Source organism: Oryzias latipes, chromosome 6, assembly GCF_053564925.1.
Source record: "Oryzias latipes strain Hd-rR chromosome 6, Olatipes_Hd-rR_3.1".
Classification (NCBI taxonomy): Eukaryota; Metazoa; Chordata; class Actinopteri; order Beloniformes; family Adrianichthyidae; genus Oryzias; species Oryzias latipes.
The window spans coordinates 27,415,515-27,441,721 of NC_136242.1; the positions used below are offsets into that span (position 1 = coordinate 27,415,515).

General features: G+C 39.0%; 2 protein-coding genes across 8 annotated transcripts in view; one reads left to right on the forward strand and one right to left on the reverse strand.

Annotated features, from left to right (window-relative positions):
* Nucleotides 1–26,207, reverse strand: part of ranbp10 (RAN binding protein 10) — a 57,843-nt gene that overhangs the window by 22,275 nt on the left and 9,361 nt on the right. For both annotated transcript variants that reach the window (XM_011475864.4, NM_001201503.1), the window contains 2 exon segments: nt 22,464–22,575; nt 17,655–17,707 (listed from right to left, as the gene is read on the reverse strand). In XM_011475864.4, the coding sequence (XP_011474166.1) occupies nt 17,655–17,707; nt 22,464–22,575 (165 nt within the window).
* Nucleotides 6,268–14,444, forward strand: LOC105354252 (uncharacterized). 6 transcript variants are annotated; one of them, XM_023955956.2, is made up of 15 exons: nt 6,268–6,413; nt 7,417–7,534; nt 7,617–7,779; nt 7,928–8,120; nt 8,327–8,398; nt 8,785–8,856; nt 9,253–9,324; nt 9,720–9,791; nt 10,188–10,259; nt 10,655–10,726; nt 11,123–11,194; nt 11,591–11,662; nt 12,058–12,129; nt 12,750–12,855; nt 13,397–14,444. In XM_023955956.2, the coding sequence occupies exons 1-15, from the start codon at nt 6,387–6,389 to the stop codon at nt 13,660–13,662; spliced, it is 1,521 nt and encodes a 506-aa protein (XP_023811724.1). In that variant the 5' UTR covers nt 6,268–6,386; the 3' UTR covers nt 13,663–14,444. The 6 variants fall into 6 exon arrangements, with proteins under 6 accessions (XP_023811724.1, XP_078805056.1, XP_078805055.1 ...); XM_078948929.1 differs by lacking the exon at nt 6,268–6,413 and adding an exon at nt 7,120–7,336; XM_078948930.1 differs by lacking the exons at nt 6,268–6,413; nt 8,785–8,856 and adding an exon at nt 7,119–7,336.

Here is a 26,207-nt window from a genome sequence, read left to right on the forward strand (position 1 = left end):
CTCCCTCTTCAATTAGTGGAAGTATAGAAGAACAACAACAAACAATTCATCCAAGATGTCTTTAATATGGAAACCTTGTAAGACATTATCTGTCTATTTGGCAGTGCTTCTCAAATAGTGGGGCGCGCCCCCTGCGATGCCAGGAGGGGCATGCAGTAGTGGCAGTTTTGGGCACAGGTAATACGGGCTATTGGGCTATTGTCCGGGCGCAAATTTACCGGGGGGGGGGCTGTGACAGCGGCTCACTGCTTGGAAAAAATCTGCGCCACTATTGTTTACTATTATCTGTTATATGACAGACTTTGTAACAGCTGTCCCTGCAGCTGCTCCTGTCTCCTGTCACACACGAGAAGGAGAGGGGAGGGATAGTGGGCTGAGGCTGCGAGGTGGAACAGCGCACGCGGAGCCCTAGCCCATAATTTAGAAAAAAAATCAGCACAATGTTTTTTACCTATTTCTTCGGGCTAAAAACGTTAAATATATTGGTGCTGCTGTGTTAATGTTTCAGATCAATTTACATTTAATATTATTTATTGATATAATTATTTTTCTCAGCATCAAATGGTTCAGTTGGTCAAAATGTTTCTAGTTTAAATAAGGAATGACAGATTTTTTATTTCAGGCACTTAAGCTTCTTTCTGTTTTAGACTATAACAGGGTTTCTGTGTGGCAAAATAAAGGTAATAGTTGTTGAAAGTAGATTTATATTGATTTTTTCTTTTTTTTACTGTTAAAAGATACAATTTTAAGTATACTTACACAGTTTTATAGATACTAACCTGATATATTGTCACCGCGCGAGCGTTTGTATGTGTGTGTGTGTGTGTGTGTGTGTGTGTGTGGGTGTGTGTTTGTTACTATGGTTTGTAAGGACATTTTTCCAGTTTACTCACCACACAAATGGGACATTTTGTATTATGAAGACATAGCCCATGTCCTCATAATAAATGACATGGAAAAGCATTAGGAGGGTGCTTAAGTAGGTCTAAAACGCATGAATCCAAAGTTTTAGGGGATGACCTTATAATTCACAAAAAAACTGAGTTTGTGTGTGATTTGTGTATTGTGATAGCACCCCCTATTGACACATCCCGGTAATGCATCACCTCATGAATAATTCACACACGTGTATTATTTGAGTGATTCTGATTGGTTAACACCAGGAAGGACCCCATAATGATGGTTTTTGTAAAGGACGTGTTATAAAAAGATGCAACATTTTAAACTAAAATCAAAACAAACAATTCAGAAATATATATATATATATATATATATATATATATATATATATATATATATATATATATATATATAACCAATCCTGTCTGATTCTTTAAAGTTACGTATTACAGTTTTCTGCATGTGGACATTAGAAATAGAGGTGCATATATATATATATATATATATATATATATATATATATATATATATATATATATATATATATATATATATATGCACCTCTCTGAAAAGAATCCAGTATCCATCACAGTGGCAGACATCCAAGAAAGAGTCTCAGGTATGAAGAACTGGACAGCACCGGGCCCTGACATGATACATGCCTACTGGCTAAAGAAACTCACCGCACTCCACGAGCACCTGGCAGCGCAAATGAACCAGCTGCTAAGAGATGGGACTCACCCCAAATAGTTAACGGAAGGGCGAACAATCCTAATCCAGAAGGATCCCTCAAAGGGTGCAGTCCCATCCAACTATCGGCCAATAACCTGTATGTCCACAACATGGAAGCTCATGTCAGGCATCATTGGAACCAAGACAAATGGGCACATGGATCAATACATGAGCAACACACAGAAGGGCATTGGCAGAGACTCCAGAGGAGCCAAACACCAACTCTCCAGACTGCAGGTCATGACACACAAACCTGTGCACAGCCTGAATTGATTACAAGAAAGCCTATGACTCAATGCCACACACATGGATCACTGAATGCTTGGAGCTGTACAATATCAACAGGAGTCTAAGAGCCTTCATAAGAAACTCAATGAAGCTGTGGAAAACCACCCTTGAAGCCAATAGGAAGCCACTTGCACAAGTGTCCATCAAATGTGGGATATACCGAGGTGATGCACTGTCCCCACTGCTGTTCTGCATAGGTCTGAACCCCCTCAGCCAAATAATCAAGACTGGCTATGGATACCGACTCAGAAATGGGGCCAACATCAGTCACTTCTTCTACATGGATGACATCAGGCTATATGCTAAGAGTGAGCGTGACATTGACTCCCTGATCCACACTACCAGGATCTTCAGTACTGACATTGGGATGTCATTCAGGCTCGAGAAATGCAACCGGATGGTGACAAAGAGAGGCAAGGTAGTCCACACGGGAGGGGTCTCACTCCAAGAAGGAACAATAGCAGACATTGAGGACAGTTACAAGTACCTTGGAATTCCGCAGGCAAATGGCAACCTGGAGCAGGCAACAAGGAAAGCTGCAACAGCTAAATACCTCCAACGAGTAAGGCAAGTCCTGAGAAGTCAGCTCAATGGCAAGAACAAGACCTGGGCAATAAACAGCTACGCACTGCCAGTTATCAGATACCCTGCAGGAATAATAAGATGGCCAAAGGAAGAGATACAGACCACGGATGTTAAAACACGGAAGCCCCTCACCATGCATGGAGGGTTCCATCCCAAATTCAGCACCCTGAGACTGTATGCTAGCCGCAAGGACGGAGGACAAAGACTAGTGAGGGTAGAAGCCATTATCCAGGATGAAACATCCAAGATCCATGAGTACATCAAGCTCAAGGCCCCAACATACAGTGTGCTCAGTTAATGTCTCAGGCAATGGAGAACAGAGGATACAGTGCTGGAGGACAGATCCTCATGGGAGGACAAACCCCTACATGGGATGTACCACCAGACCATAACTGAAGTGGCTGATATCAAGAAGTCCTACCAATGACTAGAAAGGGCTGGCCTACAGGACAGCACTGAAGCGCTCATCCTGGCAGCTCAGGAACAAGCCCTGAGCACCAGAGCAATAGAGGCTCAGATCTACCACACCAGACAAGACCCAAGGTGTGGGTTGTGCAAAGAGGCGCCTGAAACAATCCAGCACATAACTGCAGGATGTAAGATGCTGGCAGGTAAAGCATACATGGAGCGCCACAATCAAGTGGCTGGAATAATATACAGGAACATGTGTGCAGAATATGGAGTGAAACCCCAAGGTCAAAATGGGAAACACCTCCGAAGGTGGTAGAGAATGACAAGGCAAAGATCCTGTGGGACTTCCAGATCCAGACTGATAGGATGGAACAGAGGAAAGCTGTTGTGGTGGATGTGGCAGTGCCATGCGATGGGAACATCAGGAAGAAAGAACATAAGAAACTGGAAAATACCAGGGACTCAGAGAAGAACTGAAGAAAGCCTGGAAAGTGAAGGTGACAGTGGTGCCTGTGGTGATTTGGAGCACTCGGGGCAGCAACTCCCAAGCTGGAGGAGTGGCTGCAACAGATACCTGGAAAGACCTCAGACCTCTCAGTCCACAAAAGCGCAGTACTAGGAACAGCTAAGATACTGCACAGGACCCTCAAGCTCCTGGGCCTATTGTAGAGGACCCGAGCTTGGAGGAGAAACCACCCGCAGAGGGTGAAAGGGGCGTTTTATATATATATATATATATATATATATATATATATATATATATATATATATATATATATATATAAAACAAGTTAAAAAAAGAAAAATAAAGAAAATGGGATGCATGCATCCGTAGCTGGAATTAAACAATTGTAATAACAGGGGATACGAACATATAAGTAATGTGGGCGTAATTAGCAAAAAACCTCTATTGCTAAGGACATTAACTTGTTTACTTTTCCGATTCATGTAAAACTTATATCCATCTGTTCAGGATCCCCAGGCGACCAAAACATAAATTTGTTGCTATGAAGATAAATCCCAAAGAAAAGCCGCCATTTTGAAAAAAAATATTTTTTTTACATCAATTTGTCACATGCAGCTTTGACCAGCCTTGGTCAAAGGTGGGTGGCGAGGATGGCAATGGTGCAAAGAGACGGAAAGCGACATGGTCGGTGGCGCTTAGAGGCGGGCGGCTAGGGCAAGGGTGGGTAGAGTCTGCAGGCCATACATGTTTAATTTTGCCTGATTCAACCCAAGCCTTGAACGCTCTTCTCGCTTCACCATGAAGTTCCTCCACATACTCATTCAAGCCTGGCTTGATTTTGTACATCTTGGCCTCACAGAGCAGGTCACTCGAGGTAATGAGTGACTCCACAATGCTGTCATACAAAGAACATAACTCAGCACCTTGGTCAGAAATTAATATTTTGACATGTTGCAACATCTTTTGGTATTTCGGCATTTCAGACAGAGCAAAATACTGATCAAGATCTGTCTCAGTCAGGTCAGACCATTCTATTTTCCCTACATGGACATCATTACTCCCGTACGAGAGACTAGGTATTCATCCGGATCCATGTAAATAAAATAAAAAATCAGAAATTGCAAATTCATAGTTTGTCCTCAGGGTTTCTATTGATTGATGTGGATCAGCTGTGCAGATGCAATGATCTTAGCAGGAGCTTGTGTGTCATGCCTCACTGATGTAAGTGTAACTATTATCAGGCAGAAGTACTTTACTAGAAGCCCATCAAGTAAAATCCACAACTGTTTCTTTGTTTGATATTGAAAAACATATTCACGTTAAGTTTGTAATAAATATATAGCACTGCTATGAAACAATTTTGCTTATTTTCCTATCCATTATTACAATGCTCATGTCAACATAATTTGTTTTCACTGGCAAAGAAACATTTCTGAACAACAGCTTAAAAAATCAAACAACAACTCTGTTAAGAAAGCTGTAAAATTTTAAATGGTACACCTGGAGCCACTAAAAACTACTCCAAAATAAACCAAATCTCATATGAACCTTTTAAACTGCAGTATTGATTAAATGACCATTAACTAACTTGTTTGGAGTTGTACAAGTTTTTTATTGAATTAAATTGAAACTAAGAAATTGACTTAAAAAAAGATGTTTATCAGAATTCTGCACCCCATTATAACAGTTATCAGAACATAAAAAATAAAAGACCATCAGCATGGCAAAAATACAGTAAGGTAGAAAATATTTAATCAAACACAATATTAAATAAATAATATAAAATATATATTATAAAGCACAAATCTTTTATCACACTAATAACACGCTAAAATAAATATAACTGCAGTACCAATACACTAAGAACAGAAAACACTAAGTAAACCTAGCCTTTCTAGCCTTCCTTGATGCAAACTCGTCAACTTTGTCCATATTTCAGATGTTTTTGGCATTTAGCAATAAATGTCCTCACGAAAGCATCAAGTCTGTCGACTAAACCAACTGTCACCTTAGTGACAACATTGTTTTGTGTTCCCATTCTTTATTTGGGCATTTCACACAAAAATTAACCCAAAAAAGTGTGATTTTTTTATATCTTTATTAAAATTCAGGTTACAGAATGTCACCCCCCCCCCTTTCATCACACATTTCCAGCAGGAGCGAGTGCAGCTGCAGCCAGGGGCGCCAATTTGTTACATGTCGGCGCTGTCGCTGTTTTTTATTTTTTCATCAAACACTGAGCCGCGGCCGTCGCCCCCCTTGAATATTATCCGACCAGGTTTTGCGCATGCGCAAACGCAGCAGCGCTCCGTGCTCACCGTGCGCCCTTCACCCCACGCCTCTCCCCTTCTCCTTCTTCACACTTCTCAAAGATAGGAGAGCGCGGAGCTGCAGGGTGGGGGCACCGCCAGGTTTCATGCTCTTACAAACTCTGTGACATAAGTAAACTAATAGTGGTACATATATTATTTTACATGGGCTCAGCCGCCGGCGCAGCCCCCCTTCATTTTGCGCCCTGGGCCATCATCCGTATTGCCAGTGCCTAAAACTGGATGTGGTTTTCCAGATCATCAGACTCTTAAGGCAGTAATTACAGCTACTCTTCCACTCCCTATAACATCCTTTACAACCAATAAGGCTTATGAAGCAGGTTAAAAAAAAAAGTCTTTTTTTCTTCTAAAGAACCAGCAATTTAAAAAAAAAATACAAATTTTAGTTTTCTAAAATTTTGTTTTGTTTTTAAAATGTAATACTGCTATTTAACTTTTTTTTTTAAATTGTCGTGATTTAAAAATTTTTTTTGTATCAAGTGATTTGTTAAATGATTTGCACTTCAGGGCCACCATAGCTCTCCTCTTTTCCTTCACACACATTAGCGGCACCTTTTCAAAGACAGGAGCATGCGCAGGGTTAATAAACCTGACTTCTCATCAGCCAATGAGCTGATGAGATAGACATACCACACGTACTTCACGTGATCATTCGAAGAGGACCATGAGGAGTAATGGAGGGGTCTGGTGAAAACAGAAAGGTAAGCTTTTTAACTTGCTTCGTTCAAAGTACAGAAATTGTACCCAATAAAAGTCTGAAAGCGTTCTGATCCCCTCCTTATTGTCCTTTTTTGGGGAGACTTGTTAAAGTTAAAGTTTTGCTTTTGTTCACTGTAAAACAACAAGCTAGCGGTTTAGAAGCTAGCATGTTGCTGTCAGCTAGCATGTTATTGCTGTCAGTTAAATAACCCACGCACATATTTTTTCATAACATTTTATTTGTATTAATAAGCGGCAGAAGGTCTCATTTTTAGAGAAGGAGGGGGGGGGGGCATACAAAGTAGGAAAGGTTAAAGATGTGTCTGCTTGCACTTTACTGAGGCCTTTGATGGATTTCTAGATGCTGATTTGATGACTGAAAACATAAATCACAACCAACTCATTTTTGCTCCTGCTGCCTTTTTAAAACACAAACTAGCATATATGTTTTACTGGTTTGTTTTAACGTGCCTGCACCCTAAAACCCATTGCACCTCATGGTCGTGAAAATATGGTAATTTCAGGAAGCATGTTACTGCTGTAGGAGTTAAATACTTGGTAGGGCCTTTAAAAATGTGTGGCTATTTGAAATGAGGCTTAGTGTCCTATTTACAGCTTCCGATTTGTGAGGGCACTGAAGGAACATTCCACTACATTTTTGCGGACTGAGACCACCTAAGACCAGATCCTGTTCAGAAACCCCAGAACCTGGACTGCTCAAACCAGGATTAATTTATGCTTTAGATCAGGGGTGGCTAACCCTGGTCCTCAAGAGCCTCAACCCTGCCTGTTTTCCAGTTTCCCTAACCAGCTTGCTGTTGATTAGCTGACTGATTGAATGAACACACCTGATTTAGGTTTGTCAGCATCAAGCAGTCCAGAGAGAGCTGGAAAGAAGTCAGGGTTGAGGCTCTGGAGGATCAGGGTTAGCCACCCCTGTGTTATAGATATTATTTTAAAAGTGTTTGTCTGTTTGCTAAAATCCAAATATTTTGATAATAACAGAAAGGAGTCCAGAGACCCCAGAGAATAAGAGTAAAACCCAAGGATGAAGCGGTATACTATGCATCCAGGGGTAAGGACAGAGAAGGATTGGACGTGAAATTCATTAACTCTCTCAAAGGTGAGTTGCAAAGATTTCAAGATTTAAAAAAGTACTTCTTTTAAATACATATTGTGATTTACATTTTTACTTCTTCTGTTAGGTCGAGTAGTGTTTGCAAAGAGACACTTAGAACGAGGAGAATTTCTTGTTGAATACAGAGGGGATTTGATGGAAAAAAAGAAGTATGAAAGGAGAGTTAAACTGTACCACAAAGGCTTAAAAGTCTTCATGTTTGAGTTTTGTTACAATGGAAAACAGCTGTGGTATGTAAATCATGATATATTGATACACATATTTGTAAGGTTACTGGCACACAAAATGAAAAAATGCTAGTCTTATCTACTGAAATAAGAAATAGTCATTTCATTTAAAGTTAAGCAATCTTCTACATGGGAATTTTTCTAATTTCAGTATTGATGCAGCGAAAGAGGACGGCTCATTGGGAAGACTGGTCAATGATGACCATATCAACCCAAATGGCAAAATCAAAACGGTCACGGTGAAAGGACATCCTCATTTATGTGTTTTTGCAACAAAAGACATTAAACCAAAGGAAGCGATTACTTATAACAATGGAGACTCAGACTGGCCATGGAGAATGAAGGTAAATATAAAATAGAACTTCACAAAGCGGAAAAATATTAAAGCCGACAAAACTGTTATTATCTAAGTGAGTATTATTATAAATACTAACAACTAGTACTAGGGTGGATAGTGACAGTGGTAGATGAACTACACCGGTCTGCTAATTAAGTTAAGTATTGTGGAATTGCTGTTAATGTCTGTTACTTTCTTTTTGTTTACTCCAAGATTTCAGAAGACAAACATCCTGCTGATGACGATACACCAATTGCAACGACCTCACTCCCAGATGAGAAGCAGGTGATCATTAATGTGTTTTGACAACACATACAGAAAATATTGTCTCTGTAATTTATAGTGACAGGAGTAGACACAGTCCCTGCAAAGTGGTGTAGTATGACACAGACATTATGGGGACTGTTTAATGTAATAATCTGAATCTTACGTGTCCATGTGTAAATGTAACAGTCCCTTGAATGTAGGTTACTGTCTGGTGTACATGTTAGAGAGGACTCAGTGATAGTTTTGGTCATTGTTCATTTGGATCTTGTCAAGCAGTGATTCTCTCAATACCTTTGCTCAACATTGCTCTGTGGAAGGCCCCTCCCAAGAGTTATTTTTGTAAAAGTAGGTAAAGTATTGTGGAATTGCTGTTAATGTCTGTGTTTTTTTGTGTTTACTCCAAGATTTCAGAAGACAGACATCCTGCTGATGACGATACACCAAAGGCATCGACCTCACTCCCAGATGAGAAACAGGTGATCATTAATGTGTTTTGGTTGTTTTGACAACACATACAGAAAATGCTGTCTTTGTAATTTATAGTGACAGGAGTAGACACAGTCCCTGTAGAGTGGTGTAGTGTGACACAGACATTATGGGGACTGTTTAATGTAATAATCTGAATCTTACGTGTCCATGTGTAAATGTAACAGTCCCTTGAATGTAGGTTACTGTCTGGTGTACATGTTAGAGAGGACTCAGTGACAGTTTTGGTCATTGTTCATTTGGATCTTGTCAAGCAGTGATTCTCTCAATACCTTTGCTCAACATTGCTCTGTGGAAGGCCCCTCCCAAGAGTTATTTTTGTAAAAGTAAGTAAAGTATTGTGGAAATGCTCTTAATGTCTGTGTGTTTCTTTTGTTTACTCCAAGATTTCTGAAGACAGACATCCTGCTGATGACGATACACCAAAGGCCTCGACCTCACTCCCAGATGAGAAACAGGTGATCATTAATGTGTTTTGGTTGTTTTGACAACACGTACAGAAAATGTTGTCTTTGTAATTTATAGTGACAGGAGTAGACACAGTCCTTGCAAAGTGGTGTAGTATGACACAGACATTGTGGGGACTGTTTGGTGTAATCATCTGAATTTTACGTGTCCATGTGTAAATGTAACAGTCCCTTGAATGTAGGTTACTGTCTGGTGTACATGTTAGAGAGGACTCAGTGATAGTTTTGGTCATTGTTCATTTGGATCTTGTCAAGCAGTGATTCTCTCAATACCTTTGCTCAACATTGCTCTGTGGAAGGCCCCTCCCAAGAGTTATTTTTGTAAAAGTAGGTAAAGTATTGTGGAATTGCTGTTAATGTCTGTGTTTTTTTGTGTTTACTCCAAGATTTCAGAAGACAGACATCCTGCTGATAACGATACACCAAAGGCATCGACCTCACTCCCAGATGAGAAACAGGTGATCATTAATGTGTTTTGGTTGTTTTGACAACACATACAGAAAATGCTGTCTTTGTAATTTATAGTGACAGGAGTAGACACAGTCCCTGTAGAGTGGTGTAGTGTGACACAGACATTATGGGGACTGTTTAATGTAATAATCTGAATCTTACGTGTCCATGTGTAAATGTAACAGTCCCTTGAATGTAGGTTACTGTCTGGTGTACATGTTAGAGAGGACTCGGTGACAGTTTTGGTCATTGTTCATTTGGATCTTGTCAAGCAGTGATTCTCTCAATACCTTTGCTCAACATTGCTCTGTGGAAGGCCCCTCCCAAGAGTTATTTTTGTAAAAGTAAGTAAAGTATTGTGGAAATGCTCTTAATGTCTGTGTGTTTCTTTTGTTTACTCCAAGATTTCTGAAGACAGACATCCTGCTGATGACGATACACCAAAGGCCTCGACCTCACTCCCAGATGAGAAACAGGTGATCATTAATGTGTTTTGGTTGTTTTGACAACACGTACAGAAAATGTTGTCTTTGTAATTTATAGTGACAGGAGTAGACACAGTCCTTGCAAAGTGGTGTAGTATGACACAGACATTGTGGGGACTGTTTGGTGTAATCATCTGAATTTTACGTGTCCATGTGTAAATGTAACAGTCCCTTGAATGTAGGTTACTGTCTGGTGTACATGTTAGAGAGGACTCAGTGATAGTTTTGGTCATTGTTCATTTGGATCTTGTCAAGCAGTGATTCTCTCAATACCTTTGCTCAACATTGCTCTGTGGAAGGCCCCTCCCAAGAGTTATTTTTGTAAAAGTAGGTAAAGTATTGTGGAATTGCTGTTAATGTCTGTGTTTTTTTGTGTTTACTCCAAGATTTCAGAAGACAGACATCCTGCTGATGACGATACACCAAAGGCATCGACCTCACTCCCAGATGAGAAACAGGTGATCATTAATGTGTTTTGGTTGTTTTGACAACACATACAGAAAATGCTGTCTTTGTAATTTATAGTGACAGGAGTAGACACAGTCCCTGTAGAGTGGTGTAGTGTGACACAGACATTATGGGGACTGTTTAATGTAATAATCTGAATCTTACGTGTCCATGTGTAAATGTAACAGTCCCTTGAATGTAGGTTACTGTCTGGTGTACATGTTAGAGAGGACTCAGTGACAGTTTTGGTCATTGTTCATTTGGATCTTGTCAAGCAGTGATTCTCTCAATACCTTTGCTCAACATTGCTCTGTGGAAGGCCCCTCCCAAGAGTTATTTTTGTAAAAGTAAGTAAAGTATTGTGGAAATGCTCTTAATGTCTGTGTGTTTCTTTTGTTTACTCCAAGATTTCTGAAGACAGACATCCTGCTGATGACGATACACCAAAGGCCTCGACCTCACTCCCAGATGAGAAACAGGTGATCATTAATGTGTTTTGGTTGTTTTGACAACACGTACAGAAAATGTTGTCTTTGTAATTTATAGTGACAGGAGTAGACACAGTCCTTGCAAAGTGGTGTAGTATGACACAGACATTGTGGGGACTGTTTGGTGTAATCATCTGAATTTTACGTGTCCATGTGTAAATGTAACAGTCCCTTGAATGTAGGTTACTGTCTGGTGTACATGTTAGAGAGGACTCAGTGATAGTTTTGGTCATTGTTCATTTGGATCTTGTCAAGCAGTGATTCTCTCAATACCTTTGCTCAACAGTGCTCTGTGGAAGGCCCCTCCCAAGAGTTATTTTTGTAAAAGTAGGTAAAGTATTGTGGAATTGCTGTTAATGTCTGTGCTTTTTTTGTGTTTATTCCAAGATTTCAGAAGAAAGACATCCTGCTGATAACGATACACCAATTGCATCGACCTCAGTCCCAGATGAGAAACAGGTGATCATTAATGTGTTTTGGTTGTTTTGACAACACATACAGAAAATGCTGTCTTTGTCATTTATAGTGACAGGAGTAGACACAGTCCCTGCAAAGTGTTGTAGTATGACACAGACATTGTGGGGACTGTGTGGTGTAATCATCTGAATTTTACGTGTCCATGTGTAAATGTAACAGTCCCTTAAATGTAGGTTACTGTCTGGTGTACATGTTAGAGGGGACTCGGTGATAGTTTTGGTCATTGTTCATTTGGATCTTGTCAAGCAGTGATTCTCTCAATACTTTTGCTCAACATTGCTCTGTGGAAGGCCCTTCCCAAGAGTTATTTTTGTAAAAGTAGGTAAAGTATTGTGGAATTGCTGTTAATGTCTGTGTTTTTTTGTGTTTACTCCAAGATTTCAGAAGACAGACATCCTGCTGATAACGATACACCAAAGGCCTCGACCTCACTCCCAGATGAGAAACAGGTGATCATTAATGTGTTTTGGTTTTTTTGACAACACATACAGAAAATGCTGTCTTTGTAATTTATAGTGACAGGAGTAGACACAGTCCCTGCAAAGTGGTGTAGTATGACACAGACATTGTGGGGACTGTTTGGTGTAATCATCTGATTCTTACGTGTCCATGTGTAAATGTAACAGTCCCTTGAATGTAGGTTACTGTCTGGTGTACATGTTAGAGGGGACTCGGTGATAGTTTTGGTCATTGTTCATTTGGATCTTGTCAAGCAGTGATTCTCTCAATACCTTTTCTCAACATTGCTCTTTGGAAGGCCCCTCCACACACACACACACAGATAGGTACTGTAGATGGATAGATGGATACTACAGACAGATTTTTGAATTTTGCATGGCAATATGGTTAAATTACCAGGTCCATTTATTCATTTTTCCAAAACTTTTTACATCTGATAAAAAGGCAAACCACAGGTATTACTCTTCATAAAAGAATTTCAAAACAGAAAAATAGATTTTCAAAAAATATAATCAAATTACAAATTTGGCATGCTACACAGAGATGTTACTTTTTTATAGGAAGTTGTAGTGTTTGTAGTAAATAACAAAATGTTTTATTCTCTTTGCAGAGCTTCCAACATAAAGTGGGTTCTTCATCAGCTTCATCATTTGAAAAATGTGCATTCTGTCATGGCCCCTTAAGTGCCAGGAAATGGATTTGTGTCAAATATAAAGGTGAGTATTTTTCGTTTAAGTTGGACTTCGTACATGGTCACTTAAAAATTTCTTTAATGGAGTTGTCTTTTTTAAGGGGACAGTTAAGAAATAAATAATTACATGTCTGTAGATGATGTTCACAAAAACACAGGTCATTGTAAAACGTGTCAAAGACAGTTCTAGATATTTTACCAGATTTTGCTCCATTTGTAATTCTTTTTCTGCTCTAAAATTAATAAGTTTGGCATTTTCTTGCTTTCTTAATTGTACCTAACAGAATGCAAATGAACATGTTAGACAAGAGCCGTCATTGTTACAGAACAAATTTTAAGTCTGACAGGTGACTCCGGCTCAGTGACAATCAGCTGTTTTTTAAGTACGTCACATACAACCAACTGATGACAACTCTGAAGATGGGACGCTTCCGTTGAAGCTCTTGTTTTTATAGTTTAGCACAGTAAAACAGTGAAAAATGTCTTAATTTAGTCTTGATCAATTAATTAATTGCTCTCTCTCTCTCGCTCTCTCTCATATCCCCTAAACCCCTCCCTCTTTGTAGCCCTCCCTGAAAATTATGCTGAGATGGAAGATCCACGTAGAAAGCAAAAACGTCCATGGTCTCCCAAAGAAATTGCAGCTGTGATGAGGCATTTCCAGGAACACATTGCTAATGGAAAGCTGGCTACTGTTGTTGAAATCAAACAGTGTAGGAGTGGTGAGCATCCTACACTAGCTAGTCGCCCAGTCCAAAACATAATAGACTTTGTCAGAAATCGTGGCCTGATTCAAAAAAGGAAAAAACAGCAAAAGGAAAACAGCTGTTGAATGAATAAGCATAGTTTGAAGAATATATGTTACAAGTTTGTTGAAGAGAAGACAGGTGGCCAAAAAGTTAGGAGACATTTATGATCTGTTTCACCATTGTTCAAAATAAACTTGGCTGTTCAGTGCCAGATTGGGATTTTTTGTGTTCATTCATCTATATATAAAAATGTATTTACAATTTAAAGTAACAGAATTGAATATAATCTTCAGGGCTCTCGTTCAGTTTCCTGCCAGACAGGGCTTGTGCACAGTCAGCTTGTTCACAAGAAAATGTACTGATTTAAATCACAAGTAAGAACTTAAGAAATGCATATTTATTATGAAACCAAGACATTTTAAGCCTTATTATCCTTCATGATATAATAGCCAGCAAGTTTCTTTTAGCTGTTTCTGCACAACTCTGAAGTATAAATGAGTGCTATGTGACACTGAAGCACAAGAAACATACCACTGGAATGATCATGTTATTTACTAGAACAAAGTTTACAATAATGTGTGACTTTAAGTTACACATGTTTCCAGTCATTTTTTTGATTATGAATAAATGTATATAGTGGATGTATATCAATAACTTCAATTTTCTTTACCAAAGCCCTGGCATTTAAATTCACTCCAGTGGTGTCCTTGTTTTTTTTCCAGAATAGCTTGGGATAATGTGAGTAGTATATTCCCCAAACAGAATGTTGACATTGCAGTGTTTATATGATAAAAGGCATTTGTGTTTGACCCCACAATGGACTGGGGTGCATTCCTTTGGAGCATTAAAGCCATTGTCTTTACAATGTTCATAGTCCTTGAAATGTCTGTTTTTGTCATAGGCGGGACTTAATAACCTAATTATACATGTCCTCATAAGTATGCATAAAGTCAGATAGCTACAGTTCTGGTTGTGTTGCGTGTAAACTAAATTTGAAGTGATTTCTTTGTTTTATGACCTAAAATAGATTTTTTTAAGTATTTAATTTCTTGGTAGAAAAGACAGAAAGTGGGGTCCTTATAATTAACCAACAAACTTGTTTCTGAAAAATGTCCTTGCAAACCACAGTAACCTGTAGGTGTGTGTGTGTGTGTGTGTGTGTGTGTGGATGGGTGGGTGGTGGGTTAAGGGGGTCGCGAAACATTTTCTTTTTCCTGGGGGAGCCTGGCAAAAAATAATTGAGAAGCACTGCTATATGGAGTTCCTCTACGTATTTGCGTTTTTTAGTATTTGCAGATTTTCTTTAGTAAATTGACTCCTCCAGTTCATCACAAAAACTCAGCTCAAGACGCCTGTATGAAACTTTTGTGTCAAATTCTGATTGGCTGCTGGGTGTGGATTAAAAAGTGATAATCGACAATGATGATGTACATAAAAAAAAATAGCTCAGGTCATGTAGCTCAAATGTTCTACATCACTGCATGGCTTCTTGAAAGAAACTGTTGCTTTATTTAACCCAGCATGACGACCAGTACTTATCACTTTGGTTTGCTGCCACAGCCGAGGTCGGTCCCGGCTCAGCCATTAAGTAAAAGTAAAAGGTGCTAAAAATTGATTGAGTATTTATTTCATTTGGAAGTGACCATGGTTAAAGCGGAATAATGGCCTTCAAGGTGTGCATTTTCAGAAATAAACTGACTTTACGAAAGCTTCTGTGTCGCCCTCTAATTTCTGATAATGCACACCTCATCAGCCATCATCCCTTATTTAACCCTTCCAGCCTGAGTTAATTTACAAATATTTTTTAAATATATTTTTTTCAATTTAATGCTAAAGAAATTGGGGTCCAGGATTAAATGGCGTGAAGAGGTTGAAACCGTTTTAAATGTCTTTTTCTAAAAAAATAAAAGGACTGATTAAACTGAATCAACACAGAACACTACCTCTAATTTTATAAAACAAAAATGACAACACAGAACAAAATTATAAAAAGAGTAGGTGGAAAGTAGAAGTGCGGATGGATAGTGTTTGTTTTCCTCACTGTTTCTCCTGTTTGGCTCGACTCATTTGTTGCGGTTAATTCTGTAATTCCAGTAAAATTTAAAACACCCTTTTGGGGATACAAAGCAAATCAATTTCATATAAAAGCTCTTGTTTGTGAAGCAGCAGCAGAAAATCAGTGATAAACTAAAACTACATAAATTGTATTTCCTGCAGAAATGGTTTAATTGCACTGTTGCTGAAGCTTCTTGTTGTTTTTGCTCAGCTGATAGTAAAAAGAGGTACAGATGCTACACTTTTATTGTCCTAAAAAACAGATAAAAACTACAATCATCTAAATGATTTCAGCAAACTTGCTAAACAAGCTTCCTTTAAGCCAACAATGATACATAACACAAAACTAGCTAAAATCCAAAATGTGTTTTGAACAAACCACAGCAAATAAAAAGAAGTTGTATGATTATTCCATAGTCCCATACCTTTACAAAAATGTTTAGCGGTAGTTGGAATAATGTCTTCACAGGCATTCATTATGCAGCAACAAAATACGGATTTATGTCAAATTTATGTAAACTGAGAGCTGAAAAAGATCATAGCAGCTTTTATCACTGAAAGGGTTTTAAAATGAAGATAGTTAGAAATTTGAACCCGTTCATTTTCAATGGAAGAAGTTGCTGTAATTTTGCTGGTTAAAATCAGCTGAGGTGAGCAGAAGATATGGATGGCATTAAAACTAAAAATATAAGAATAACTATAGCAAAAGGAAAACATTGGTTTTATTGTTTTATGCAATCAAATTAATAACGAAAAAGAAGACAAAAGTTTGTTTGCTAAATGCAATCAAAGTGAGAATTGTTTTTATAGTTTATTAATCTTGGAGTCATTTCTATTTTGAAATAAAAACTGAGCTATCTGTGCAAAGTGAAAGGAAATGTTTTTCCTAAAATCGGATTAGTCTGAGGTCAAAGCATAAGCCAGAGTCCACATCATCTGCCTCTGATCCATGAGCACTCAGCAACATGCCCAGACATGTTTCTATAGCCGTAAGGCTGCTGACTCTACAACCAAACAGCATTTCCACTCACAACCACTAAATCAGTTTCTTTCTATCCTCCATGCATACCAAGTCCACATGATCTCCATCTCCACTTCTGTATAAAAGTATCTGCACTCTGAGCCTGGCCTAAAATCAAACCTTTCCAGAGTTTGTGACATGGATAAAAAACCTTCCTGTTCTGTCAAGTACAAGCAGAGAGAGACAATCATCAGGCCTGACTGCAATATCAGCTGATGAAGTCAGAGCTGGAAATATTGACCATTAGGTAATTAGAAGATGTCAGGGTTTTGGACAGCACTTCTCATGCTGCTTAATTGTCCAGAACAGTGTGTCCTGTGTGCAAACGAAGACAGAACAAAAGGAAAAAGCAGCGCAGGATGTTTTTATGCCAGCCTGTCTGAGCAGCTGAAATGCTGGCTTTAGTCCAGCCCGCCATTCAGGAATATCTCACATATACACAGAGAAACTCGCATTTCACCCCTTTCTCCTGGTTGCCCCAACCATAAACCCCATGATATTTCCCCTATTGCCTGCCATTCCTTATGCCTCAGCCACAACTGCCCGTACAGATGGATATGGGCAGCAGGTGAAAAGGGAGGAAAATGGGCGAACCGGTACAAGGGCACACAGGTCACCCTCAAGAAATATCCAGAAAAAAGAATGCTTGGTCAGCCCGTAGAACAAAAATACATCATAGCAAACATACAACATGTCATACTACCTTCACATCGGGCATTCAAGAACATGCTAAACGCAGCTTCTTCCGTCAGACATTCCTGTAGGTGCCCGTACGTCATAAGTGTATGCAATTACATTACCCTTAAAAATACTTAATGTTACATTTATCACCTTAAGATGTGGCCACTCTTCTCTCCTCCCCTCCCCGGACCCGGTCAACCCCCCATACGGGTGCATGTGACTAAGACATTACCCTGAGATCAATTCAAGACCCAAAACATCTCTTTGATCATCTTCCCACTTGTTATGCTTCAGTGTCATCATTCACATGTTACTCACCAGGCAGTCTGTTCATGTTGACTCCCTGGGCGGACAGGCCGATGCCCATGTACCTGCAGAGAGCAGCACAAGCACCCGCTGGTTTTAGACATCATGTTTACACGTCTCAATACATTTCATGGCAGCTGTGTTCTATGTGCTCTGAAAAGAGCCGAGTGTCTTTGAACCGCTCTGGTATCATAAACAGTGGCTGCAGAAAGAACTGTCTCCAAGGACGAGTTCAAACGGCAACTGTGGGAGTTGGTGTGGAAGCTCAGAGGTCAGCTTTGATGCCTTCAACCTGTCATACCAGGACCAACTACAAAAATAACAGAAAAAGCTTTTTGCTCAATTGAAAAAGTCATGGATGCTGTTAGCTAAGAGCGTTTGGCACGAGCTGAGATCATTCAGCTCTAGCAAACCCAGCCATAAATGTCTGCAGAGTAACAGAAGCAGCGTTCAACATGAGCCAAGGAGGAAGATGAGTTATCCTCTTCCGAAAGCTTACGTTCCTGCTGTTTATGGGGAAAAAATCTAACACTTTAAGCACTTTTTTACAAACACAGTTGAATCTAGAAAGGAAGAAGAAAATGGCTCAGCCTTGTGCTTTTAAAAGTCCCAAGTCAATCCCAATAAAACACTTTGAAGAACAAAAAAAAAAAAAACTACGGCTGCAACCAACAATCCTTTTTCTTGATTAGTCATGATTGTTTTGGCAGCTACAATTTCTGCTTCGGGGTTTTGGTTCCAAAATTAAAGACAAGACGCTTCAAGCCAGGCTGTGTCACTTACATTACTATTTTAACAAAAATACACATAGATTTGAGGCGTTTTTGAACAAAAGTTTCATTCATTTAAAATGTATAAATATGACGCAGTATTTTTTTAAGTAGATAATAATAATAACTCTTTTTTTTCCATCCTATTACTGATGAGACAAACTGCTGTCTGCCTTTCCACACACACAATTCATTTTGACTCATTTTTTTTCTATGGAAGATAATATTCATTAAAAGGTTTTTTAAGAATATTACAATTTTTAAAAAATTCGGAATAATCTGAACTACATATCATCAGCTTCCAACGGCGGCAAAAGAAATCTGTTATTTCTGCCAGAAAAATGTTTCACTCAAATTTTGTTGTGTAAGATTTTAGATTAAAGACAAAAACAACAAAACCAAATTTAGGTTGTGTCCACATTTCCTGACCACTCACTACGTAGTGCATCATAAAGAGTGTTTACCATTTTAGCCCTGATATTTATTAGCGAAAAATCAGCCTGCATTGATGCACACTCTTGGGGGCGGCCGTGGTGTAGCGGTAGGGCGGTCGTCCCATGATCGTAAGGTTGCAGGTTCGATTCCCGCCTTGCACGCCCATGAGTCGAAGTGTCCTTGGGCAAGACACTGAACCCCACCTTGCCTCTGGTGGTAGGCAGGCGCCTGTGTTTGGCAGCGGAGCGACCACCAGTGTGTGACTGTGTGTGTGAATGTGTGTGTGACTGGGTGAATGGGTCTGTGACTGTAAAGCGCTTTGTCCTTGTAGGAAGAAAGGCGCTATATAAGTATACGCCATTTACCATTTACCACACTCGATTGGTTATTAAAGCCCACAATGCATTGCATTTAAAATCCAGGGCACTAAATAGTCTTGCAATCCATAGTTTTTATGGGTTAAGGAGTAGTGAAGGAATTCAGACATCACCTAAGAGTCTTTCTGCAGGTGGATCCATGTGGATGTCCAGATCCCCGAGGTGTTCAAACATACAAAAATACGATTCTCCTTACAAACTGCAGGCTGATGGATGAGCTTAAAAAAAGGCAGAAAATCTGTGAATCTTCCAGATTCTTCTGATGCTCATTGTTGTTGCAGAAAAGAAATAGTCTAAATTTAATAGGATCTTAACTTGAATACTTAAGTCTTCACAGGTTCAACAGAACACTAGTCTCCAGATATTTATTGTTCTTGAAGCCAAAGCCTCAAACTCAAGGTTTTTATTGGTAAAATTGGACTTAAAAAAGAGTGTATTAACATCTTTTCTAACCATAACCATTGCTTTGTTTTCCATGAAATGTCATTCTTTCAAAACATTTGTTCTTGGATCTCTTTTTTTATGGCAACAGTTTTTAATGTAGTTCAGAATTCAGAAAAATTTTGGAACATTTTGAGGACCTCCTATAAACAAAGTTTAGGTTTGAGCATTAGTCGCTAAAATGTACAAACTCTCTGCATTGCAGATGGCATTCACAGGGACTTTCAATAGCTCTTACACTTGTAGACTGGGATTTCCAGACATCAGATGTCAGGAACAATTATAGAATTGCTCAAATGTGGGCAGATAAGTGTCTTACTGCACTGTAGTTCTTTGCAAAAGTTTAAAAAGGCAGGAAGAGGTTCAGATGAAAGACTGCAGGAAGTGTTTGATGTGATTATGAAGCCCTGCAGTATCTGTCTGGTCATGGGTAAGGAGTTTTGGAAGATTGGAAAGATAAAGCAATTTAAAAAACAAAAAAAACTTGTCCAAGATGAGATGTTTGAAACAAATCAGACCTGAATGAAAAGTCTGTTTTGCTGCAGATAGGAGAAAGTTGTTGATTTCTGAGAAGTATTTTGAAATCTAATCAAAAATGTTGCTAAAGCTGCCATTTGCAGACACTGCAGATGAGTTTAAGCTTCAAATATCCTCATGAAGGGACGAAGCTGAATCCATTAAGGCAGTGAAACAATGAGCTGCAGCCGGTAGCATGAAGGCCGATGCTGTGCTGATGACTCAGTGCAGAGAAATACTGATGAAGCAAGTTAACAAATTCTCAAGCCACCACTGCAACAGCTGTCCTGTCCTGGGTGCAATAAAGCAGCAGGGTGAATGTGCGGAGCAGGAGCAGAAATGTCTTTCTGCACGCTGACCTCACGACTAACATCACATTCAATACTGGATTTCATACTTAAGACAAAAAAAGGCTCACCGTCTTAAATGTGACAGTTCACAAAGTTCATGCAGGATAAACCGAGCCTTTTTACTTCATACACTGAACACCAGCAACGTTTTTTTATTACACCAGTCTACGTCCAAACAACAATGAACATACATTGATGCAAATTAGTTTAAGTTGGATTGACATATTTGGACTTGTTGTGTCCAAATTCCTTCACTACTCACAACACAGTACACTATGTATGCGTTCCCCATTTTGTAGTGCTGTCCCAATCTACAACTCTAAAATCGAGTTCCCTAGAAAATTCCCAGAAGTCTCTGCGAAAAACCAGTGTGTATCGATGCTCACTAGATATAGCCCACAATGCATTGCCTTTGAACATGCCAGATGTGAAGGTAGTATGACAAAAATATATATATTTTTTAATAAACTGTCAACATTTTCATCATTAGAACACATTGGATCCATAAATAGTCATTGTAGAACACTCATATTGATTAGATTTTCACTTTGTGAATTCCGTAATGTCATATCCGCCGTTAAAAAACAAAAACAAAAGTGAGCATGGTGTCCAAATTGTTTTTATAATGCATTGTGATTAGATAGTCCTGCATCACATGACCTCTGAGGTCATGTGACCCGACATTGTAAAGTCGTTGAAGAAAGGATCAAAAAAGCAGCATCTTCTCATGCTCCTTTGTTAATAATTCCTTAACTATATTTTTTTTCTGCAGTGCAACTTAATCAGATGCCTCAATAACAACATTGATGTGTTATTGACACGTCCAGTGTTTAGAGCGTTTCCATTGTAAAGTGGACCTACTGAGCCGGACCGAATCAAACTATTTTTGGGTCCTGTTCGTTGTAGGTCCATATACAAATGGAAAGGATCAGTTAGGGCGGAGCTACTGTTGAAAGCTTTTGACTGGCTGAAGGTCAGTACTACAAAATAAAACTTCCAGAAGGCAGCTGTATTCCTCTCTTAGTCGTCCGCAATCTTTTTCTCAAACAACATTAAATGCTTTGTTTATACAAAGTACAAAAAGCTGAAGCGGAAAAAAATGAGCTGCTGGATGAGCTCCATTGTTGTTGTTGTTGTTAGCTTCACCCCGCATGCGGCGGTCCAACTTTGAGTGGAAACGCTCACTTGAATTGCCTGGACCATTCTAAACTGGACCGGACTAGACCAGACCAGACCGTACTGCTCAGTGAAAACAAGGCTTAAGTCATCTAACGTATCTAATGTCTAACATTACATACGTTAGATTGACAGATTCTCCAGAACCCCTCTTTCAAGTAGTAGGGATGTGGACTTACAACAAGCTCACTCCTGACTGGCAAGAGACATAGAAATGTTGACTCAGACCGATTCTGGCCAATTACTGCTGATGGACGATTTCCGGTTCCAATATGCCGACATCACTGGCATGAAAATATGAATTGACTTCATTTGGTTGGAGCTGCAGGTAAATCGTTTCTATGGGTGTCGTCACACTCACTCATACAGTCCAGTTCTGATACAGTTAATGGACTCAACTACAAAAACAAAAAGTCTGAATTGAAACTGTTGCAAAACAGGAGAGAAATGAACATCAAACATATAAAATACATGTCAACAATATTTTTGACTTGGTTACAGTTGTAGGTTTGTATAGGTTAAATTAAGCTTTTCAGTATTTCTGCAATTTTAACCCCCAAAATTACTATGTTTACTTTCGAATTTAAAACTGTTTTTTTTCTTTCAATTTTTACCCTTTTTTTTCAATTTATATCTGGTTTTGCATTCACTTTAAGCTGATCCTGATTTGGCTCTGTACAATAGTTCATAAAATCCCAGTGAGATTTGTAGAATCAGACAACAGAAGCAGTCAAGCTCCAACTTCTTTCAACTCACCCGTCTCGACCTTTACTGACAATCTTTACTTCAAAGTAGTAGATCCCGCAGGCTGCTGGGATCGGGTGTGTGGCGCGCACTGATGCTGCATCTTTGTGGTTCTTTCCATGTCCTGCAAAAAGACAAGGAATCGTTATCCAAGCCTATTCCTTCTCTGATGGTTTACACACCAGACACTGTGTAGAGGTCATTCACACACAGCCTGTCAATTTATTCTATCATCGGTTGCAAGATCAATGCATTGTTGTGCAAGAGTAAATCAATGTTTCCTCTTTTGGTAATAAAAAACACACTGTGTACAAATATCACAGATGAAGAAATAAAAATGACTTGCATTCATTAGCAAAGTTGAGTAAAAGCTCATAAACTGTATAAGAAAACAGAAATCTTCAAAAGCTGCGGCCTTGTTGAAGTTAATCAGTTCTCAGTCTCTGCACTGCCCCGCTGCTGTGGACGTGTGTTTTGTGAGCTACGCTTCGAATAACCATATTCCAAATGTGAGTTCATGTAAAACCTCAACTGCTTCCACATCAGGTCACATGTTGGGCTTTGGAAGATGCAATCAAAGAACGAAACACGAGGCGGCTCTCTGACACAGAGCGCCTGGACGCGTACAACAACCAGGACTCACACGAAGATCTGCACAAGGAGTTTGATTGTGACAAAAAGGAAGGAGGGGGGTTTCTGAAAGAGCTGCATGATTGACATACCGGTATTTATAATGTTTCTGACAGGTTTATACACTGCACAGAAAATACTGGGATAGAAAAAACACTAAAAGTTTGGAAGAAAAGCTCTGGTTTTCTCAGACTCTGGTAGCTTTTTGTCAGTAAAGTTTTATCAGCTCGTTTATATTGAAAATATCACTTTTCTTAAAGATTTTTTTTGGATGGGATTTTATTTTAATGCAACTCCCCTCAAGATTTGGAAACCTTTTCCTTTTCATGTCTGAACTGTTCAAACGTTTTAGCATTCCTTCTGATTTACTTTCATTAAATAATAATTAAGGCTGCACGAGGAAAACTCATATATGCGACGCATGTGATCAATATTGCAATGACGATATAACTTGCGATACATGAACAAATATCAAAACAAATAAATACATAATTTCCATGTCACTGCAACCGTTTCATTTAACTAAGAGTCAACATAACTTAAAATAAACTCCAAATGCCCCTCGTCTACATAGGAGGTAAGCATCTAACATAAAAAGGCTCCATCTGATTGGTCAAATCCATAAAAAGGGATTTATTTGACTCGTTAAATACTTCAAGCTGCCATAAGATTTTTTCTGGACATTTAAAGTCACAATTTATAGCGATTTTCGCCGTCTTTTGCGATACAAGTATTGCACAGCTTGATATCGCGATAACAATAAATTTGCGATTTATTGTGCAGGTAATAATAATGATACATTTTATAATACATCCTATTTACTTCATGAACAATCACTACAAAACAAAATGTTGGAAGTATTAGTTATTTTGATCAGAATGAAGTGTTTATTTCTGTCTGTGTTGATGCAGAAAAGGAATTACAGCCAGTTTTTCAATAAATCCACCTGAGCTCTGAGCTGACTGGGTCAATATAAACAGCAAAAGTGCTTAAATTATTAAACCAAACTCCCCAGAATTATCATTACTTTTTCTCTTAGGGAACGACAACTGTTCCAGCGTAAAATGGAAAAAAAATTAGAGCAAAAAATGCCAGTTTTTGTTTTTCTATTTTGCATTTCTGAATAAATTTGAATAAAGCTCATCTGTTTGGGTTTCTTTAATGCAAGAAAATGTTAAGAATGAAGATTGCCTGTTTCTTTCCTTATTTGTTTATAGTTGAATCCAATATGCTTCCATAAACCTGAGCTATATTTGATTCCTTTGGTTATCCTTACTTTTAAGAATTATAATCATAAATACTTCCTGGAAACACACACATGTCCTCATGGATATCTATGAGTTCACATTTCAAAAATGTCTGCCCCCTGTGCTTTCACTGCTTCTTCTTCTTGGGCTTTAACTGTGTAGATCCTCAGTGTGGAGCTTCCAAAGATGTTGAATGTGTCCACACATCACAGGAGATCACTTGGACTGTGGTTTAGCGTGGTTAAATCAGAGATGCTGCTGTTTACACTCAGCCTGCTGCTTCTTTAAAGGTTTTAGCAGCAGCCTGTAATAAAGATGTGCACACAGCAGGGTGACTGGGCTCATGCATTCTGTCTGAACCAATTACACTGAAGCACAACAGTCATTATGGAGTGTTAATCCATATTCCGACGCTGCTTACGCAACCCCTGAGCGTATGAGAGGCTGTTGTATAACCGCACGGGAGTCTCTCCGTTACATGCCATCACCCCACCGACCGAGCTCACCTGTTCTGATACCGATCAGCTGCAACATTAACCGCAGCAGCTGGCTGCCAGCAGACACACGAGTGCCGCAAACTCAAGCTGTTAAAAACATTATCCCTTCTGAAAGCCAGATCTGTATTCTGGTCAATAATGAACTATGAGGAGTTCTGCCTTAAACCCTGAACACATCACCCTGATGTTTATCAAACTTTTTTGGAACTTCTCTCCGAAAAAGCTGACACATTATAAAATGCGATGTTCAAATGTGACTGTTCCTGTCAAAGTTTAAAAAAACATTTGTTTTAAAAAAAGACTGGAATTTTTGTCTCAGATGAAGAACAATTTATACTTTTATCCACATGCTGTTCTTTCCTTTAGCAGAAAACAGCTAAATATGGGAAACATGTGGGCGAGGACGAGTACCACCACGGAGCTTCCACACAGACCAGGTTTACTGAGGATCATCAGAAAATACGCAAAAGCAGAAGAGAAGCTTTCTTTTGAAAGACCTCAGATGAGCAAAGGTTGATTTACACAGACTTCTAGAAAACCCTGTCCAAACAACACTCATGACAACTTTTATCGCCTCAAGAGAGAACATTCAAGCTGTGCAGTGCACAGAGAAACCTCTAAAAACCCAAGAGCTTGGTTTAGATTCACAAGCTTCATCTGGGTTAATCCCAAAATTTCCTAAAGCACATGTAAAGCTGAAAAAAACTTCACCTAAACAAAGGTTTAAAAAAAAAAAACACCCAAAGCTGGAGCAATTTCCGAAAGAAAGTTAAAAATAGTTCTACCTCACAGCCACTTTGGAGCACGGTGTTGGAGGGTTGATGATATGGGCTGGTTGTGCAGCCACAGAGCCTGGACAGCTGCCAGAGACACATACTAGTCTGCCAACACAGCTCTGGAGAACAGCAGTGAACCCACACCACAACAGTGTGAGCCAGAAAACTATTGTTTTCCTTCTCTGCAGAAAAACAAACTGCATCTGGAAACTGGAAAAGTCTTAATATTGGTCAGCTCACAATGAGATTTGCAAGAAAATAAATGTGTGCTGCAGCAACACAACATGATCACAAATCACACACTTCCTGATTAATCAGAGAGGCAAGAGAGTTTAATAATTGAACCAGAATGGATTTGTTTTGAAAATCTAAAAACAGGTCAGGTTTGCTTTTTTTTATTATCAACTGGGACCAACTTTTACCAAATGAATATTTCTTAAAAATAGAGATACTAAATAATGCACCTAAGTTTAGACATACTTTGATCAGAGGAGCAGAATGAGAGAACAGTTGCTGTTTTCCTCACAGATCAGTGCAAAGCAACAACCATATAAAATGATGTGAGGTAGAGTGGAGGTGTGTTTGTGAAGAAAAAGAGAAAATAGA

Bases quoted from the DNA above. Each gene is read 5' to 3' on its own strand.
- LOC105354252 (XM_078948929.1), top strand. From the start codon at position 7,250: ATGAACACACCTGATTTAGGTTTGTCAGCATCAAGCAGTCCAGAGAGA. The intron at 7,337-7,416 runs GTTAGCCACCCC...TGATAATAACAG, and splicing joins TGAGGCTCTGGAGGATCAGG to AAAGGAGTCCAGAGACCCCA. The intron at 8,857-9,252 runs GTGATCATTAAT...GTTTACTCCAAG, and splicing joins CACTCCCAGATGAGAAACAG to ATTTCTGAAGACAGACATCC.